This window comes from Thamnophis sirtalis, unplaced genomic scaffold (assembly GCF_051295495.1).
Source record: "Thamnophis sirtalis isolate CommonGarterSnake01/CBP01778 unplaced genomic scaffold, rThaSir2_p1.2 scaffold_6, whole genome shotgun sequence".
Lineage (NCBI taxonomy): Eukaryota > Metazoa > Chordata > Lepidosauria > Squamata > Natricidae > Thamnophis > Thamnophis sirtalis.
Window position 1 is genome coordinate 83,873,172 of NW_028261386.1, and position 21,543 is coordinate 83,894,714.

At 33.4% G+C, this 21,543-nt stretch overlaps 1 protein-coding gene across 4 annotated transcripts in view; it reads right to left on the reverse strand.

Annotated features, from left to right (window-relative positions):
* The window catches only part of STXBP5 (syntaxin binding protein 5), a 150,668-nt gene that overhangs the window by 23,437 nt on the left and 105,688 nt on the right, over positions 1-21,543 (reverse strand). For all 4 annotated transcript variants that reach the window (XM_014073881.2, XM_014073880.2, XM_087718318.1 and 1 more), the window contains exons 10-18: positions 21,186-21,340; positions 19,128-19,200; positions 18,212-18,359; positions 18,053-18,120; positions 17,369-17,409; positions 16,524-16,744; positions 14,403-14,581; positions 12,974-13,099; positions 11,521-11,672 (exon numbers count right to left, since the gene is read on the reverse strand). In XM_014073881.2, coding sequence (XP_013929356.1) covers positions 11,521-11,672; positions 12,974-13,099; positions 14,403-14,581; positions 16,524-16,744; positions 17,369-17,409; positions 18,053-18,120; positions 18,212-18,359; positions 19,128-19,200; positions 21,186-21,340 — 1,163 coding nt within the window. The remainder of the gene's footprint in view (positions 1-11,520; positions 11,673-12,973; positions 13,100-14,402; positions 14,582-16,523; positions 16,745-17,368; positions 17,410-18,052; positions 18,121-18,211; positions 18,360-19,127; positions 19,201-21,185; positions 21,341-21,543) is intronic.

The window sequence follows — 21,543 nt, forward strand, 5'->3', positions numbered from 1 at the left end:
TAAAAAGACACACCTGTTTTGGGTTTACTGGTTACAAGAAGCACTGTCTGATGTGAACCATGCCTCGCAGAAAAGAGCTCTCAGAAGACCCACGATCAAGAATTGTTGACTTGCATGAAGCTGGAAAGGGTTACAAAAGTATCTCCAAAAGCCTTGATGTTCATGTGACCACAGTAAGACAGACTGTCTACAAATGGAGAAAGTTTAGCACTGTTGCTACTCTCCCTAGGTGTGGTTGTCCTGTAAAAATGACTGCAAGAGCACAGCGCAGAATGCTTCATGAGGTAAGAAGAATCCTAGAGTGTCAGCTAAAGACCTACAGAAATCTCTGGCACATGCTAACATTTTTGTTGACACATCTACAATAAGGAAAACATTAAACAAGAATGGAGTACATGGGAGGACACCACGGAGAAAGCCATTGCTGTCCAAAAAAAATATATTGCACATTTGAAGTTTGCAAAAGAGCACCTGGATGGTCCACAGCACTATTGGCAAAATATACTGTGGACAGATGAAACCAAAATGGAGTGGTTTGGGAAAAACACACAACACTATGTGTGGAGAAAAAAAGGCACAGCACACCAACATCAAAACCTCATCCACACTGTAAAACATGGTGGAGGGAGCATCATGGTTTGGGGCTGCTTTGCTGCGTCAGGGCCTGGATGGATTGTTGTCATTGATGGGACAATGAATTCCAGGGTTTATCAAGACATTTTGCAGGAAAATGTACAACCATCTGTCCGCCAACTGAAGCTCCGCAGAGGATGGGTGATGCAACAGGACAATGATCCAAAGCATACAAGTAATTCAACAAAAACATGGCTTCAACAGGACAGAATACACCCTCTTGAGTGGCCCAGTCAGAGTCCTGACCTAAACCCGATTGAAATGCTGTGGCATGACCTTAAGAGAGCGATTCACACCAAAGGAGGGTCAACCAGTTATTAAGTCCAAGGGTTCACATACTTTTTCCTCCCTACACTGTGAATGTTTACATGTTATATTCAATTAAACCATGGCAACATCTAATGTTTGTGTAGTATTATGTTCAGCAGACTGTGTTTTTCTATTGTTGTGACTTAGATGCAGTTCAGAGCACATTTCATGACCAATTCATGCAAAACTCCACATAATCCCAAGGGGTTCACATACTTTTTCTTTTAACTGTATGTGTACATGCAATAATGTACATAGAAAGTCTCTACTGGATTCAATTGTGCTGTCAGAAGATTTGACATATTAGTTTGGGATCTGGTGATGGCTATACAGAAGAAAATCCTAAATCAACAGAGTTTCTATTTGGAAGGCCTAAGCATCAACTATGCTATTTATTCAGGGTCTCACATTAATTATTTTTATTGTAGTCTTGAAGTAACCTTTTTATAAAATCCGTTACTGTAGCATTTCATGAATGACCAATAGTCCACCGTCACTCATTTTCTAATGATATGTATGATACTTCTAACACTTTCAAATGAACATGCGAGCCAAAATATTAGATAGTCTGGTACTATAGTAATACTTCACTTTTATTATATATGTTGTCCCAGGGCAAACTCAATTTTACATTTTAAATATGAAAAACCCTTAAAACATAAATCGTTCATATTGCAATGATACTTCTTGAATTGCAAAATACACAAAAATTGTTATTCTGATTAAAGACTCTCATTTGGTTTACAGAGTCATTAAAAATAATTCCAATAATGGAATTTGGCCAGGCCTCTCCATATACAAGGAAGAATAAGCCATGCTTCCTTTCATCACAAAAGCATAAACTTTTGTTTTCTTAGTTTGAATCATTCAAATGTCTTGAAAGATAACAGGTTGGAAAAGACAGTTTATGCTTCATTTCTATTATAAACCTTTTAATTTCACTAAATGCTGCATTTGTGAAAAATCAGTAAAAATTACAATTTAATGAATTGTACATAATAGAGTTTACACACTTAGGGTCAAACAGTTTTTGCTGATTAAAACCAGATGAAAAGCCTATTAAGCAATGTAATAATGGGAATATCTTTAACACAGGAATCAAAAACTATTCATATCTCATCTTCAATTTACCCTTTAAAGATTGAAACTGAACCCAGCACAAAAATGAAATAAGACGTTGGCAATCCATAGATAAAATTGAGGATGGGTGGGTTGTAGTATGGGAGATGCTGAGGTAAAACTGTAGAACTAGAACAAAAAATAGCACAGTGTATTGGTTAAACATCAGATCCCATCAGATCGCACAGAGTGGGCCTCCTCCGAGTTCCATCCGCCAGTCAGTGCCGACTGGCGACTACGCGGAGGAGAGCCTTCTCAGTAGCAGCTCCGACCCTTTGGAACGATCTCCCCGTAGAGATTCGCACCCTCACCACAGTCCAGAGCTTCTGCACAGCCCTTAAGATCTGGCTATCCCGTCAGGCCTGGGGATAAGATTTGCACACACCCCACCCGAATGTTGAATGAATGTTGTGTTTTATTGCTATTATTATTTGTATTCACATATTATTTTACGTTTTGTCTTGCACCCCCTTCCCATGAGTTGTAAGCCGCCCTGAGTCCCCTCAGGGAAAAGGGCGGCCTATAAGTGACAATAAAATACTAAAAATACTAAACTGCTGTATTAGGATTGAAATGACCCAGTTGAAATCGAGCTCAACCAACTGCATTACTCTTTTGTTGCTGTGGAGACAAATTAAAGGAGAACCTCCATGTAACTTGCCTTAAATTCCTGCAGAAAATCAGAATAGATACTGGAAGCAATATTCATATTGGGAGAGGAATGCTCTTTTTCTTTGTAGTATATTCCTATTGACTATTCCAATTGTGTTTTCCCATTAACTGGTAATTTTCACAAGCCCTTATCTCTTTTAGCCTTATGTCCTTTACTGGTAATAAAATGGGGAGGAGAAAGCCAAAATATAAAGAAAAGCAGCAAGGGCTTAAAATTATCCTTCACTATCACCGTTTTTCAGACAGGCATGTCTCTGATTTTGCATGAAGCTGCTGAAAGAATAGTAGATTCAAACATTTCTGGGAAAAACATTGATGAGATTCAAGAACTAACTGGGAGATAAAAATTATTTTGTTACATAAATAGAAGCCATATTACTGGTTGAGATGCATATTGTTAGTAGTTAGAACTTTAAAATATCAGCACAAGATAAATAATGAACAGTACTCTATCACTTTTTAAAGGGCTGTTTTATGGCATACTTCTACAAAAACAACTTTGATGAAGTTACTATGTTTAAATTGAGTGCAAGTTTATTACTTTTATCATAGCATTTTTGATGAAAGGATCTCTTTTTTTTATTTTGTTGCAACTAACCTATGCAATCATTTTATAATTTTGCAATTACTATCAGTGGGAATGATTTTTACCACCTGCAAACTTTGCTTTCCAATACTTTTGTAACTTTATTAAAATTCAGGTAAAAAAATTGAGGTAAATAATTCTACTTTTCTGGAAACTATATACATTGTATTATATATAGTTACATATAATAATTCACTGTATTTTTACTCTACCATCATATATTGTAACTAGACTTAAAAAAATAAAGGCAGCCTGAGATAATCTCTTTTGTACTTTGTATATCTATTCCTCGTTCCTATTTCTGCAGTAGAATATCCTGTATGGATATTAGATCAATATGATGGGTAAAATGATTCCTAATAAAAAGACCTCTGGTTTAAAGTCTATTTGTTTGTGTGTCATTTTCTCCAACCACATGTGGATTTTAGTCCAGTATCTTTTAGCTTCAATGCAAGTCCACCACATGTGGTAATATGAGCCCGGTATCTGATGACATTTCCAACACTTTTCTGATTTATTCTTGGACATTCTTGCAATTCTCGTTGGGGGTAGATGCCACCTGTAAAACATCTTATACAAATTTTCTCTATATGCAGTAGACATTGTCATTTTATAGTTTTGAGACCACAGTTTCTGCCATTTCTCTAAATCAATCCCATACCTAAAATTTTCCCCCCAAGCTATCATAGTTTCTTTAACTTGTTCTTGTAATTTAACCTCCAATAAATATTTGTATAGTTTTTAAATTACTTTTTCATCAGTACCTGTTAAAATTTTGTCTATCTCAGTCATTTTATTGTAAAAACCTTTGGATTTTCTATCTTCATTATATATGGATTGAATCTGTACATATGAATACCAATTCATTTCTATTCCTTCTTGTTTCAACTCTTGGATAGATTTGAGTTCACCCTCTGCATTCAATATTTCAACATATCTAACTTTGTTTCTTTTTATATATTATTGGATATGAAAATGCTTCAATCGTTGATATCCAGACTGGAATTTTTAAGTAGTGTAATCTTTTAACCTTTTCCCAGTTTAATAACAAAGCCTCCCTTATATAATGTCTTCTAAAATAGCCATGTGCTTTAGTTCCCTTATACCATAAAAAAGCATGCCATCCCAACAGTAAATCATGACCTTCTACATTCAATAGTCTAGAATTTTTTAGTGTTATCCACTCCTTAATCCACATCAAGTTTGTTGCTTGGTAGTATAAGTCCCAATCAGGTAAGCCCAATCCTCCTCTAATTCTAGCATCTTGTAACAATTTAAGTTTTATTCTAGCTTTTTTCCCTTGCCAAATAAACTTCAAAACTATTTTATTTAAGTCTTGGAAAAAGTCCTTATCCAATCTGATTGGGATTGTCTGGAACAGGTATAAAATTCTAGGTAGAACGTTCATTTTAATTGTAGAAATTCTTCCCATCATTGATAGTTGTAAATTTTCCCATTTCATCAAATCAGTCGCTATTTGTTGTTTTAGTCTAGTATAATTGTCCTCCTTGAGAGTACTGCATCTAGGTGATAGGTATATCCCCAAATATTTAACCTTACTTGTAATTTGAATCTGCAAAGTTTCTGACAACTCTTCCTTTTGTGTTGCTGGCATATTCTTTGTCTTAATCTTTGTTTTGTCTTTGTTTTGTCTTTGTTTATTTTCAAGACTGCTACTTTTCCATATTCCTCTATTCTTTCTAGCAATTTGGGTGCTGTTTCTAGTGCATCTTCAAGAATAAAAACTAAGTCATCTGCAAACGCTTGTAGCTTATATTCTTCTTTCTTAATTTTCATTCCTCTTATTTCTTCTTCTTCTCTGATCTTTCTATTTAAAACTTCTAATGTTAAGACAAAAAGTAATGGTGATAATGGGCAACCTTGTCTTGTACCTCTCTTTATTTCAATAGGATCTGTTAATTCTCCATTTACCATTATCTTTGCTGTTTGTTTCTGATATATCATTCGTATGGTTTGAATAAATTTCTTACCAAAGTTCATCTGCTCCAGTAGTAAAAACATAAATTGCCAATTCACATTGTCGAAGGCCTTCTGTGCATCAAGAAACATCAAAGCCATTTGTTTTTCAGGGTGGGCCTCATAATATTCCAAAGTATTCAAAATCATTCTCATATTGTCTTTAATTTGTCTCTTAGGTAAAAAGCCATTTTGATCTGAATGGATGAAGCTATTTAAATATTTTTTAAGTCTCTCTGCTAGTATAGATGCAAATAGCTTATAATCTGAACTTAATAAAGAAATTGGTCTATAGTTCTTAGTTTGTGTTAAATCGGTCTCTTCCTTGGGTAGCAATGCAATATATGCTTCTGACCATGACTTCGGTATTCTACTCTCAGACATCACTTCATTCATGACTTGTAAGAGTGGGAGAATCAAAATTTCTTCAAATATTCTGTAGAATTCCACGGGTAGTCCATCCGGTCCTGGGGCTTTTCTGTTATTTTGTTTTTTAAGTGCATCCGTTAGCTCCATCATTGTTATTTTACTTTCTAGCATTGTTCTAGTTTCATCTGATATCTGGGGGAGATTGGCATCCTGTAAGTACTTTTTGACTCCTCCCTCCTCCACCTTCTCTTGTTCGTAGAGCTTAGTATAGTAATCTTGTATAATTTTTTTCCCTCAGTATTTCCATACTGAATTTGTCCTTGTTCATCTCTTAATTGGAATATTTTCTTTGTTTCTCTCTCTTTTTTCATCTTATACGCCAACCACCTGCCTGGTTTATTTGCATTTTCAAAATAGTTCTGTTTAGCACCTCTAATTTTTTGCGCCAGTTCTTCCTTTTCCAGTAGGTCCATTTTATGTTTAATTTTATCAATTTTTATCTTGACATCTTTTTTTTGTGGCGATCTCTGTAATTCTCTTTCAAGTATTCTGTAATCATTATCGAAAGTTTTATGCATTTGTCTTTTCTTTAAGTTTCTCTTCCTTGTATAGTCTATTATCAGACCTCTAGTAACAGCCTTCATTGTATCCCAAAGATTCTGTATTGATGTATCTTATTTCCTATTTTCTTTAAAGAAAAGGACTAGCTCTTTTTCCATTTTTTGTACAAAGTCTTTTTCTTTCAATATGGTATTATTTAATGTCCATCTAGATCTTGCCCTCTGGCCTTTCCATTTAATTGAGATTGGGTTGTGGTCTGCCCAAGTGCTTGCTCCAATCTCAATTTCTTGTACATTGCAGATCAATCCTGCTGAAGCCCATATCATATCTATTCTAGAAAATGATGAATGTCTATTTGAATAAAAAGTGTATTGTTCTTTTTTGGCATTTCTTTCTCTCCATATATCTTTTAGATTTATTTCATCTATCATCCTAAAAAAGGATTTCGGCAGCAATTTTCTATTTAGCTTTTTTGTTTTGTGTGTTTTATAGTCCATATTTTGGTTCACAATGCCATCACGTTTATCTGATTGTAAACGTGTTAACAGCAGCCAGAATCGTATTTGCAAAAAACTGGAAAAATGAAACAATACCAAAACAGGAAGAAGTTATTCGGAAAATAATGGATTGTGCTGAAATGAGTAAATTGACACTTGAAATTAGAGAACAAGAGGACGAACAATTTTATAAGATATGGGATTTGTTTTATCAGTGGCTGGGGGGAAAAACTTGGAAATGAAAAATGTTTTACTCATGTTTTAACTGAAGGAGTTAAATGATAACACAATCATGCTGTGAAATAGATTAACAACGATATAATGAAAAACTGATACATCTATGAATTGAGTACTTTAAAAATTTTTGCTTTAAAAAGGATAAGATAACAATGATTTTATGTATACTTGATAGAGGATTGGGGATATACTGTATAACCTTAAGAACATATTACAATGGTATCTTGTTGTTGATAAATAATTTTAATAAGGGAAGAACTAAAAATGGGTATATATATATATATATATATATATATATATATATATATATATATATATATATATATATATATATATATATATATATATATATATATATATATAGCGACTATTTAGAATATTTTGTTGAAAAATGAAGGAATAAGATTTTTGTTTGAAGTATGAGGTACAAGGATAACAATGAACATAAGCATACCTGATAGTTGATTGGTGGAATTATGTATAATGGAAAATAGTGATATATAAATATAAATGGTTGGTAAAAAAAACCCTTTTCTTTCACATGGGGATTATATAAAGGTATACTGTTATCAAATAGATAATCAAGAATGTAAGGGAACTATGATTTATTGGAAAAAATAATAATACTAATCGTAATTGAATATATACTGTACAATGAAAGTGAGGTATTTAGTTATACTAGATGAAAAATCTGTGATGGTAAATGTTATTTGAGAATATGGATGTTAAAACACCTATAACCAAACGACATGCTGTATGTGATGATGCTTTTTTGTTTTTGTTTTGTTTTTTTAATGTATGTGTTGTCTGTGTAATAAAAATAAAAAATTATTAAAAAAAATATGATGGGTAAAATGTATTTACGTGTCCTATTTCATTTGAAGTCATAACAGTACAGAAGTATCTTACTAAAAGGGATTCCAGTATACATCCTGTTGTAATTATTGTGAAAAATATGAAATATTTGACAAATTCAAAGCTACTATCCCAAATACATGCAATCATTCCTCCCTCATGAAGAAAGCCCTGTGAAGTTATTCCCCAAATAAGAAATCTTTGAAGAATAATCATTCTTGAGCAAAAGCAACCTTTGGTGAATTCTAGATGATTTCAGAGAAATCTGGGTTCTTGCTTTATTGACATCTCCTTATTTCACCAAGGAGGATGGGAAGAGATGGTAAAAAATTAATGAGGCTTAAGAGAAGAATCTTGTTGACCATGCCAATCTGAGAGACTACAAATGGAATAGAATCAATTTTGAGACCATCATGAAAGAAAACGACCATGTGACCGAGATGTGTGGCACAGATACTAGCTTGTGAAGAAATACTTTGAAGTCTATTATGGCAGGGTGAGAAATTATAACCACCAAATGGTGGACTTTACAGACTTCCTATACCTCACTCATAAGGTTAGAGTTAGGATTTAGCTTAAAGTTGCAGCATTATTTGCATCTTTATTTGTAAAAACAAAACATTGTTCAACTAATGGCAATATACAAGTAGCCCTTGATTTATAACCATAATTGAGCCCAAAATTTCTGTTGTTAAGTGAGGCAGTTGTTAAGAGATGTTTGCCCCCTTTTACAAATTTTCTTGCCAAAGTACAGTGATTCACTGCAGTTGTTAAGTTAGTAACATAGTTTATTAAGTACATCTGGTTTCCCTATTGACTTTGCTTTTAGAATGACATGACCCCAAGACACTGCCACTGTCCTAAATATGAATCGGCTGCCAAGCATCTGAATTTTGATCATATGACCATGGGGATGCTGTAATGCCCGTAAATGTGGAAAACGGACATAAGTCATTTTTAGTGCCATTGTAACTTTAAGTGGTCACTAAATGAACTGTTGTAAGTTGAGAACTACCTGTAGTGACGTTGCTATGAAAAGAGGGGGAAAAGCATTACTGAAAGCAACAGCAAACACCAATTAAATTTTCCCTTTTTCATCTGACAGTTAACTTTCAAACTGGCATGAACTATGAACTGTGTCAGGGGTCGCCAACCTTTTGGACCTCAAGCATCTAAACTCATAATTTTAAATTCCACAGACCACTAATATGATTTTAAAAAAAAGACAAATAGTATTTAGTGCAATATAAAAATGCAAATAATTTTTCTGCAGGCCAACAACATTTTATCACGGACCACTGGTTGGTAACCACTGAACTATGTAACATGGCAGGAAAATTCAAATAGTGAATCTGGAAAAGGCACCTTATTTACTGACTTTTAAAGAGACCAGATAGAACAGCTTCTCATAGCCTCTTTCCAAAGCCTAGAAGGTACCTGTAATAACTAAATAGTGCTGGTGAGATTTGGCAACTATTGGCTGTAAATCAAATATATCAGTGTAACTGGCACAAAGAGATGAAGCAGACATGGAGGAACCATGCATATTCTGTATCTTGCACTAAAAGCATAACAATATGTATATTTGTAAATATAAAAATCCATCTTTTGTTCATACAACAGTTAGAAAAGTGCTAACATAAAATAAATATCAGGAAACACGAATATTTATGCTGAACCTAAATCTACTACATTGTAATTAGATAACTTACATATGTTAGAGGTGAGAAGGTTTTTCACAGAGTCTGAATATAAGCTAGAGTGGCCACACATGCAAGAAACAACAGCCAGCATGCCTTAGTGAAGCAATAAAAAGAAAAGACAAAACACCAACATTTTGCATTGGAAGCCAGGAAAATCTACGGCAGAACTTGATTTGAATAAAATGTATTAGAAATAGAATCTGCTAAAAATAAAAATAAAATGAATACAGAAATGATTTCTATTGTTGCCTAGAAGAAAGCTACAAATACACTTTTATACAATTACTTCAGTTGATCACAATATAGAGCCAAGGTGGCGCAGTGGTTAAATGCAGCACTGCAGGCTACTGCTAGATCAGCAGGTCAGCGGTTCAAATCTCACCGGCTCAGGGTTGACTCAGCCTTCCATCCTTCCGAGGTGGGTAAAATGAGGACCCAGATTGTTGGGGGCAATATGCTGACTCTCTGTAAACCGCTTAGAGAGGCCTGAAAGGCCTATGAAGCGGTATATAAGTCTACTGCTATTGCTATTGCTAGCTACTATAAAATCTTTGGAAAAAAAATAGTTCTCATCCCGTCTTCTGGGTCAACAGAAAAAATTTCCATTCCAGTTTATATGTGACATTTGATAGTTGCTATCATATCTTTTCTCAGTCATCTTTTCTACTGAGTTGACTCTTTAAAGCTTGACTTCCATATACTTCACCATTTTGGAAGTCCTTTGAACTTGTTCTCATTTATCACCATCCTTTTTGAACTGTGATGCCCATAACTAGACACAGTATTCCAAATGGGATCTGACCAGGGCAAGAGTAGAGTTAATAATTACTTCCCATGATCTGGACTCTATTTTGTTAATGCATCCTAAAATAGCATTTGTTCTTTTAGCAGCAGTGCCCCACGGCTGGCTGAATTTAACTTGTAATCAACAAGAACACTTACATCCTTTTTACACGTATTACTGCCAAGCAAGATCTATACATTTTTCCTATCCAGATTTAGAACTTTAATTTTCCTGCCCAGTAAATTTCATTATATTAATTCCATTCCAGTCAATTAATTCCATTTGGCCTAACTGCTTAAGATTTTTGAGTCTTGTTTCATCTAAACTCCTCCTCCTCCCAGTTTGGTATAATCTATAAATCTGGTAAATGTTTTCTAAACAATCTCATCCAAGTCATTAATAAAAAAAAATAGTTGAGCAGCACAGAGACTAGGATAGTGTACTTCACTTATATTACCTTCAAAGCAGAAATTTTAATGACCAGTCTTTCGAGAATTCATTTAATCAACTGTGGGCCCAGCTAATATTTAACTCATATTTTACTGTTTTATAAATTAAATATCATGCCAAAGTCTAACCTCACTAAGACACTGTACATTACGTCTACAAAGTTAGCAACTCTATCAAAGAAGGAAACGAAGTTAGACTCACATGATTTATTTGTAGCAAACCCATGTTGACTCCTGTTAATTGTAGCATGCCTATCCTAGACTTACAAACACAGCTATAAAGCTACTTTAAGAAGGTATCAACAGCTGCCCAGTCCTAAAGAGTAGTGTTCAGCACTTCCAGAATTGTCTGTTCAGACGTAGGCCACACTCCTAATGACAGAGAGACTATTGACTTTTTTTCCCAATCAAATTTAATATACTATAAGAAGTATGGAATTAAAAAAAATAAAAATGAAAGATGGGAGAAGCGTTGGGGGTTATGACTGAAGTAATTAGTTCAGAAATTTCCAAAAAGAAATCCATGAGGGAGAATTTGAAAATAATGAGCAGAATATGATAAACTGATACTGTTTAATTGAAGGTGTTAGTATCTGAACAATTTAGTATGAGTAAGTTTGTCCATGATAACCAGAAGGGAGGTTTTCTAGAAGAAAATCCTACTAACTACCTAGCTACTATCTGGCTTTGATTACTTGTCATTTTCAAAGAAAAAGCTAGTAATCCACACTTCTAAAAAGCAAAGTATACATTTTTATTAGCCCCTTACCTCCAGATGGTTGTCTACTTTTACGTGGAGATCGAGGTTCCCTCCGATAAGGATCATTAGAGCCATACAATTCAATAGTGCCAAGGTTTAAAAGCATGGTCTTTTGAATGTAATCAACCATTGCAATACCATTACAATTACCAAAAACTACTCTGGAAAAGAGTTATTGGAAAAAAAACATATTTCAGATGAATGTTTTCTACTGATAACTTAATTTTCCAATATGCACATTCAGACTAAAAAAGTAACTGAAAAATAACTTCAATAATAGTAACATGGATTTATTCTAAGTATCTGAATACTTCAAAGCCTCTTCCTCAAGGTTTCCTGCTCTTATTATTCCTATTCTCTTACTCTCTCATCAAAAATTTAATTTTTGCAAACATTTTCCTTTAGCTAGAGCTCCAGAATATACAGTTTCATTATTATCAGTTTTTCAGACATTCTACTTTTTGACTAAAACATAGCAACATATCAAACCAATATTTGATAACTGCCATAGTTTTTGACATAGATTTTGACAACAACTTTTCATTATTTTATAAAAAGATTATGTGTATGCATAGATATAAATTTTATACATAATTTTAAAATAAAATATTCTTTAATATTAAGTTCCACATTGGCTGCTTAATTTATTAAACAGCAATAACTTTAAAAATACAGACAAAATATTAATACATTATTATTATGCTATGCCATGGGAATATAAAATGGTTGACATTTTCTGGGCATGTACAGTTTCACAAAATTAATCATCCATATAAATGAACAGATACATCATCAATCTAGTTGGGCAATATGAATGAATACTATTCATAATACACAAAAGAATGACGTTTTACCCCCAATAATTACGGTACTTGTGAATTGAGGGGCTTCTTATATTCTCTGATTTTAAAAAGAGAATATTTAATAGATAGCAACGTACAAAGATGCAAATAACTTAGGCATCTCTGCTGAAATTAACAATTTCTTTGACGATTAGCCAGCAGTTAGGATTGCTTATCTAGTGATTTTTAACCCTTTCTCCAATACTTAAACAGGCCTTTCCTTTCCTGTACATGTTCCCCTCATCTTATTACCATTCAATTTTGTTCCCTTTCTTTATCTTTCCCTTCCCAGTACAGTTACACTTTTCTCTTCAACTTACATCAATCATACTTTTTAAAAAATTTATATTTAAAATGTCATACAGCCCTTACATCAATAGTTATTTCTCCCACTATTTATATAGAAATGCAATAGATTGTTATTATAATTAATGGAACTCTAGACTAAGTCTACAGCACTACTGCAATAAATACCAGTATATTAATACAGCTGTATATAACCTTAAAGTACCTGAATAAAAAAATACTGAGTTCATTTACTATTTTTGTGAGTTAAAATATTGAGTTCATTTTCTAATATAGTATCTGAGTGAGATAAAATGTAAAACCAGTTTACTTACAATCCATAGGCAGAGTTGATTGCAAGACTTGTTATTTGCTGAGGAGGTTCACCACTCACCCATACTAACTGGATAACTAGCTCTGTCTGGTATCCTGGAGACTGTTTAAGGGGAGAATTTTTAACTCTGTAACATAAATGAAAAGTGCATTAATACTTAGCCTAGGGAAAGTCTTTTTCAAAAGATATATTTCATTATTGGTTTTACATATTTCTGCACGCTAGAGCAGCTGTTAAATATTTACTAGAAATAGCTCATTGATTTGAAGATCCTTTAAACCTCCACAAGCAAACATTTAGAGCAAAGCATACAACTGTAAACATTTAATTCATAAAAATGCTCTCTTTTTGAATTTTTATCTATTCTTGTATTTATTCAGTTTTTATCCCACCTCAATCTTACTCTTAGATGTTGCAATAAAACATTAAAAGAATGAAAACAAAAACTTTCACAAGGCTCAGAGGTCATCTAGTCAGATACTATGATCAATAATATCAAAAGTTGTCGAGAGGTCTAAAATGGCAAAGGGAATTGAATGCTGTCTCAGTCTATGAGAAATTGAACATTGGAAGTCACACAATATTTATGCAAGACTATGGGATAGAGAATGTGAGAATCATTGTTTTTAGCAAGGGTAGTGTTTATTGCCTTCTTCTAGGCAGCCAGGCCCTGACCCAAATGTAAGGGGATACTAACAGGCTCATGGATCCACATGGTTGTTCCTTTAACCAGCCCTCACAATAGCCAGAATGCCCAACCATGTGTAACAATGGATAGTCGAGATAGCACTCTGTCCACTTCCTCAGAACAAACAGTCCAAAAGGAATTCCAGAGAACAAAATAATATCCCAGTTATTACCACAGATACTGGCTTTGGAGATGCAAGAATATGGTGAGTAATTTTGTGGACAAAGTATTGTGCAAATTGGTTACAGCATTCAGGAAGGAGTGGTCTCTGTTGACACTTTCCTCAGAAATCAGTAGAATCCATTAGGTGCCTGGGATGAATCATTCAAATAATCTTGCCATCCTATAGAGGCGACTCTGTGTAACTAAGTAACAATATGGTCTGACCATAACAATGGGGTATCAAATCCCTTTTAGTTGCTATAACAACTAAAAGGCAAATATGAAATCTGAACCTTCTACACATGTCAGACCATAGATGACCTGAAGTATGATTGTGGAGGCGAGGAATTCCAAAGCCTTGCCAGAGTCAGCCCCTAAAGCAGGGAAGATGAAGTCACCCAGCATAAAAAAAAAGTGATAATTCTACACCAGTAGTCCTTGTTTGTTCAGATTCTGAAGCTGATTATATTTTAATATTCTAACTTAAACAATATGTGACAAAATACATTGAAGTATTTCCATCAGCTTAAGCACTCAAGATAAGCAATTCCCATTATTTAGAACACACTATTATACTTACTTTAAACATGGGACATTATCACGAAGTCCATCAGAAGAGCTACTGCTAGTGGAGGGATGAGACTGGGGGATGATGGATTGAGGATTGGAACCTGTGCCTGGAGTAGGCAATGGTGGCATTTGCTCAGGATCAGGAGATTCTATATAATTTATTTCATACAATAGCCGTATTTCAAGCATCTGTGAATGAGAATGAAAAAGCACAAACTTGATAACAAGAATTTAAAATTAGTGACGCATTCTCTTAAAGGCAAATAACTGATCTTGTCAATATCCTGAAGTTGAAATGCATCCATCAAACTATTACAAAAACAAAGCAGGTATTTTATGAAGATGTCACCCATGGCTCTAACAGCCATAAAGACAGACATTAAAGAATCTACTTTTAAATTTGAGTACTAGAGAGCTACATATAGGGCAAATGCTTCTAGGTGATGTCATTAAATATTAACACCAGTACTTTGAGCTGCTACCAAAAGCTTACAAGAAACCAGAATAGATGACTCTGAAATAACAGAGAAGATTTTGGCTCATCTTTGTCAATTAAGCTAATTTCTGCACTCCATATCACTGGAACTCTTATATCATGTTCCCAAGCCTGAGGCAGTAATCAAATATTACTGCTAGACACTCAGAACTAGCTCAGCATTCTACTCTGGTTAAAAAACTCATTGAGACCCGAGGTGGCACAGTGGTTAGAGTGCAGCACTGCAGGCTACTTCGGCTGACTGCAGTTCTGCAGTTCGGCTGTTCAAATCTCACCGGCTCAAGGTTGACTCAGTCTTCCATCCTTCCGAGGTGGGTAAAATGAGGACCCAGATTGTTGGGGGCAATATGCTGACTCTGTAAACCGCTTAGAGAGGGCTGAAAGCCCTATGAAGCGGTATATAAGTCTAACTGCTATTGCTATTGCTATTGTATTTCTACTCTTGTCATTCAACACCTAAGAGACTCCATAAGCATTTCTATCTAGAATAAATGACAGCCAATCAGATTTTTATACTATATCCTCTTATACTGAGATCCTACTGTAGACTCCATCAACTACATAAACCTAATCAAACAATCAATAATAAAATAAACCATTTTCCTGGATATGATAAAAATGAACTGACAAAACTATAACATTTCTCAATTGAAAGCAGCTATAGATAATTAGGACAAGAATTTGCATTGCTAAGCAATGTTGTCATAAAGTGCAATTTCATGCACTTAGTGACAGAAATTCTGGCAGTCTCTGTTGCCATCACTAATCGAGGATTGCAATTCATTTACTGAGGACCTCCTTGTGACTTTCAGCAAGCAACATCAATAGGGAAGCTGGCGGGAAGTTGCAAGTCACAAGCAAGCTGGCTGTGGCTGCTGTGATACAAGTGCAGCTGGGCAGTTGGTAAGTACTCCAGAGTGTGGAAGAGTGCACAGATGACTGCAACGGCCTGGTAAAAGCATGTCTGAAAGTGCGATGAGTAGAGGAAGATGGTCAAATGGATGCTGTATCCTGGAATCAGTTCGGTCATCTGTGCAGAAGGTGGGAGGATGTGTAGGAAAGTAACAGGAGTGGGAATGACTTATAGGAGCTACTTACATCCTTTCCTACTGACATTCCCATTGACTCTGATTATAGTAAACTAGAGGGAAGGTCACAAATGACAATCATGTGACTATGGGATGCTGCAACCATCATAAATGTGAGCTGGTTGCCAAGTGGCCAGATTATAATCACATGATCACAGCAATGCTGGGACAGCCGGAACTTTACAGACAGATTGTAAGTACCATTTGCTCAGCACCATCCTAATTTTGAACAGTTGCTGAATGAGTGATTGTTAACCAAGGACTACTTGTACTAAACTTTCTGTCCCACAGGTACATAGGGATGCCAGAGAGCACAAGAGGGAAAATGGTTAGGATAGGGCTTAATGATTTCCTGTGACTGAACTGTAAAGTAAAAGAAACATTTTTTTTTACCTTACAACACTGATGAAAACTGATGAAACAAAAAATATGCAAGTTGGCATTGTTACTATATTTTCACTGTTGAAATATACGGATCTTGATAACAATAGATATGAATGTTAAGTGAGCCACTTAAGTAGAAATGAATTTAAGTGAATTCTATTACCGGAATAACTTCTGTTGTTATTTCTTGTTTGCTGAATCTGTAAACAATGACATGTGCAGAAACTCCTGCTATGCACAGCATCCTGCTTTCTGGACACCATGAGATGATCTGAATGGCATATGGATCTTCATCTACTATGTCAGTGCTTGGTCTATCTTCCTTATTTCGAGTTTTTTCAAATACTTTAGCTGTTTTTAATTTGTATAGTACTTGCAAAGTTACTAGAATAAATTAAGAAATAATCTTGGTTATATGTTTGAATGAAATCATTTTGAGGATACTATTTCTCCATTTAGAAATAGGACTATTATTCAAGGGATGGAATTCTGAAACAGGGAATAGGAATATCATTCAAACAATGCAATTCCTATAAAGGTTATATTGCAGGGTGTTTAAGTTTCATTAACATTGGCTGACATCAAATATCAATGCACAAAAAGAGCTGTGTCTGAGTTGAATTTATTGTGAGAAAGATATTACACTTTACAATCTCTAATACCTTTAAAGAAAAAATAACGGATTTTCAACAACATGACTACTTAATTTTATATATTAAAATAATTTTTAATTGTGATATGGCACTAAGATAAAATGCATAATCAAAAATTGTTGAGTTTTTAAAAATTGTCCTATTAAAAATAGACAATTTTGTCACAACTAATTTAAAGTACATTCATTCAATTGGATCAAAGCAAGACTGATATTAATACTTAACATTCAAACAAATAAAGAAAAAATGAGACAAGTAATGTCACTACTATGTCATTAGTATTATGCTGTTATTATAACAGTTTTTTGGGTGTGTATGGGAGTAAGAACTTTATTGAAAGTGGCAAATCACTCACTTGCAGAAGCATCCCAAAACTTGACTGATCCATCTGCATGCCTATTAAAATATGAAATATTTTTAAAGTATTTTTAGAAATGGAACAGTAATGAGATTTACTTAATTATGCTGAATTTATATAACAATTGTACAGCTTTATATAGTTACTGATTTCTTAGCATCGACATGTTATTAGTTCAACAATATAAGCAAATTATTGCTTAGATGCAATATTACAAGTATCTTTGTAATCTGAAAAGAAATTAGACTTTCCTTTTTCTTTTCTTCCAACCTAAGTCTGGATATATTTTTTTATCCCCGTGAAATATACAGTAGTTGTTGAATATTGAGATTTAACTTTCTTAAAGTGGAAAAAGAATCCTCTCTTTTTATACCATCTCAGAATCTAGAAGGATTAGTTGTCTTTAATCTCATTAATAGGTTAGGAGCCTTTTTGCTCTGTAGAGTAGGGCAAATCAAGGCTACAATCTTAACACTTACTAGAGAATAAACTTGAATGAATTCAAACAAGATTATTTTTAAATTACACAAGAAGTCAATCCTATCTGCTTTGTTCTTAATTCTATTTTTATGCACTAGAATGATCAATGGAATCTATTAAAAGAAATAAACGTAACACATACATTATGACTAAGATTTTCAATATGTAGTGATATTCTGCATCTACTATTTTATTACTCACCCAGTAATGATAATCTCTGAATAACTCTGTGTGACCAAACCCCAATTTCCACCATTGATAGGCCATTCCTATTAAAAAATAATTAATTAAATAATAATAATTGCCCACCAATATATAAATAACAGTACTGCAGAATATTATATTAAGACTTTTTTTTACCTTTTTACTATAGCCTTGACGCTTTTGCCGTGCACCCACTGAATAAAGTGCTGGAATAAGGTCTACAGAGCAATCAGCAAAATATTCACAACAAGTAACTGGAGATTCATGTATATTCAAGGGATATGGATTCTCAAATATAGGATACCTTTCATGAGGTGCAGAAAAGACAAGGATTGTTATTTTTTACAAATTAAATTTGATACTCTTCAAAATACTTTCAATGATAAAAATATTAAAAGAGAAAAAGAAACAAATACAATAGAAAAAAATGTAGCACTTGAAGAACACTTGAAGCATAATTACTGACCATTACTAGTGTTATATATTGATTTATAGTAGTTTGATTCATATGCATGTGTGCTGTATTCTTATGTATTTTCTGGTGTACGTATAGGCATACAATATACATATATTGTACCTTATGCCAAGGATTTGGCATTTGTAAGAAAGTATGTGTATGAAAAATGGGAATACAAGAAATCTATTAAAAGTACATCACAGAAAGGTGATACAAGATTTTACTGTGGAAAATTTCAGTTAATGAAATATATTAAAATGTAAGCTTACAGACTTCTAAGAAGGCTCAACGAGGAGAAAGATCCTCAAGACTGTTCTTGAACTCTACTTTCCATGTGTGTGAATAAATGCAAATTTTAAGATCAGAAAGTTATATTTAGATAAAGTTAAAATGTCCATAGCATGTCATATATAGATACTATATAAATATGTTAACTAAATTTAAGTTCATTTAAACTTAATTATGCCAAAACTTCATTAAAATCTGTTTCTTCAAGATGTCCAATAAACCTAATTCATAAAAAAATTGACCACTATAAAAACAGTATATTTTTAAACATGAATAAGAAAATAAGCAAACAAATAGGTATCTCCATATTACATTTTTATATCTTACCCATTTTGTGCAAGGTCAATAACTACTAAATCTTTTTCTAGGAGAACAACCACAGCGTATGGCTCTTGGAAATCTAAGAAAGAGATACAAATATTCAAAGAAGGCCACTTTATAATTCACATTTGGTAAATATTTAGCCACTGTTGATTTCATACAAAGACTGTAATAAGACACCAGTGATGTCTTTACACCACTGGTATAAAGCATTGACATACAAGAGATTATTTTAATTTGTCAGAAAATGTCAGAATAATTCATGTTTAGTATTTTACTCATGCATTTTGTATCACTTTTGCAAAACTTTATTACTAATTGTCAGTAAAAAAAATCCCTAAACAGTGTAACATTAATAAAACAATTAAGAACAATTGAACCTAGTCAAAATGAGCATAACTACTAATATAAAAATCCAGCTAAATATACATCTAACAAAACCAAGAAAAAATGAACTCCTCAAAACCTCAAACAAAACTGATGGCTTTGCCTATCTTTGGCAGAAAGGATTAAAAGCTTTCACTGATAAGGAAAAAAGAGGAATGTGAGTCACAATATTCTGATAAGAATATAAGAAGAATGCAAGTCACAATATAACTTGTATTCTCCTCTTGGCCAAATGGTAAGTCCCTCTGTTTTTCTGCCTGATAATCCCACACACTAAACGAAGCAACTCCGATAGAAAATTGCAAAAATCATTGAAGCTGGCAGAGAGGGCAACTAGTGCAACTAAGAAAAGTTCTGAAAGAGTTTACTGGAAATTTCTCAGTATTCCAAAAGTTTTCATTCCAACACATCTCTCCCTATTTCCTTGGATCCATTCTGAAATTAAACTTCTATTTTTAATTTTAAGAATCTGGATCGTATTTTCCAAGCCATTCAATTATGACATTCGAAATATCTCTCCCATTTCTCTGCAAGGTCTTCTTAGCAATTTCCCAAACACATTTCTCCATTCCAATTACATTCCATATTATCAATGCAAGAATTAGAAATAACAGAGATCCTACACCTAATATCTATTCAACAGTTATCAAATAAACTGAACAAGAGCTTCCATTACTCTAAAACAGCATTGTCATATTAATTAGAAATAATTGAAATTACAATCCTAAATGTCTGGACAATAGTATGATTTTCATAAGAGGATTGGAAAAACATTTATGTATATTATCAGAAACCTATAGAAATTAAAAATGACAGTGAATGTGGATTATTACCCAGATGCTTACAATGTGTAATCTTAACTTTGTATCAATTAACGCACTGCCCTTTTCAAAAAATCTCTTTATCAGATGTTATTGTAATTAAAAATCTCTTTATAAGTGTTAATCTAATTAATCTAATTATTATAACTGTCTCACTGTTCTAACAGGACAGAAATTATCAAATTAAATCTATGTATGATACTATCCATACATATACTTCTAGTGACTATTTTGTCATGCACTTAAAACATTCTTTTATTTTTTTAATCTATTCATTTACTATTTTTAAAAATTTGTATAAGAACTTTCCTTCTGTTATATGGATTTCTTCCACCATTTTAATTACAAAAATCATACTTAAAAATTGGCTCACTTTGCAAACAGTTGCAGACAATTAAAATTCATATATGATTTTCTCCAATACACTTTTATCTATTTTCAATATTATCACTATTGCACAGTAGGCTGATGGGAGACGATATTTTCATAAGGGGAAAATTGGGTAAATATCTATACAATTTCATAGCCAATCAGGTTATAAATCTGATGTTGTAAGTCGCCCAGAGTTTATGTTATAAGCCGCCCAGAGTCACCTTGCTGTGAAATGGGTGGGAAACAAATTTATTACATAAATAAAAATAAATCTGAACTGGATATTCTATTTTACATAATCTAGTTGTTTTTAGAAATGTTGGAACTTTTAGAATCGCAAGCTAACATGATTGGAATGTGATGGTTCTGGGAGTTTAGTTCCAACATTCCTGCTGGATGTTGAGTGGAGAATGCTGTTAATAAAGAATGTAATGAAGGAATGCTGGAATTATAGAACAAAGGAAAATAAAAATAAAAAACCCACCATTAGAGTATGGAGTTTCACACAGAGTTAGAAAATCTACTATAGAGTAATCCATTTCTAGAACAGCAGTGCTCTTTCCGTGCATAACAGTTAAACAGGGTCTTCGTCCAACAGTGTCATATGATAAGCCACCTGACAAGATGATAAAAGGCTCTCTGAAAATCAAGACAAATAAATAGTTAAGACAATGAAATATAACATTAAAAACATGGAAGTGTTGGATTTAGTGGAATAATATATTAAGAACTCTATGTGCCTCTGCCTCATTATAAAACAATATAAGGCTTACTATATGGACTGAACTGGACCATATTAAAACAAAAACAATAAAATATGGAAAAATTGACAGTGTACTGAG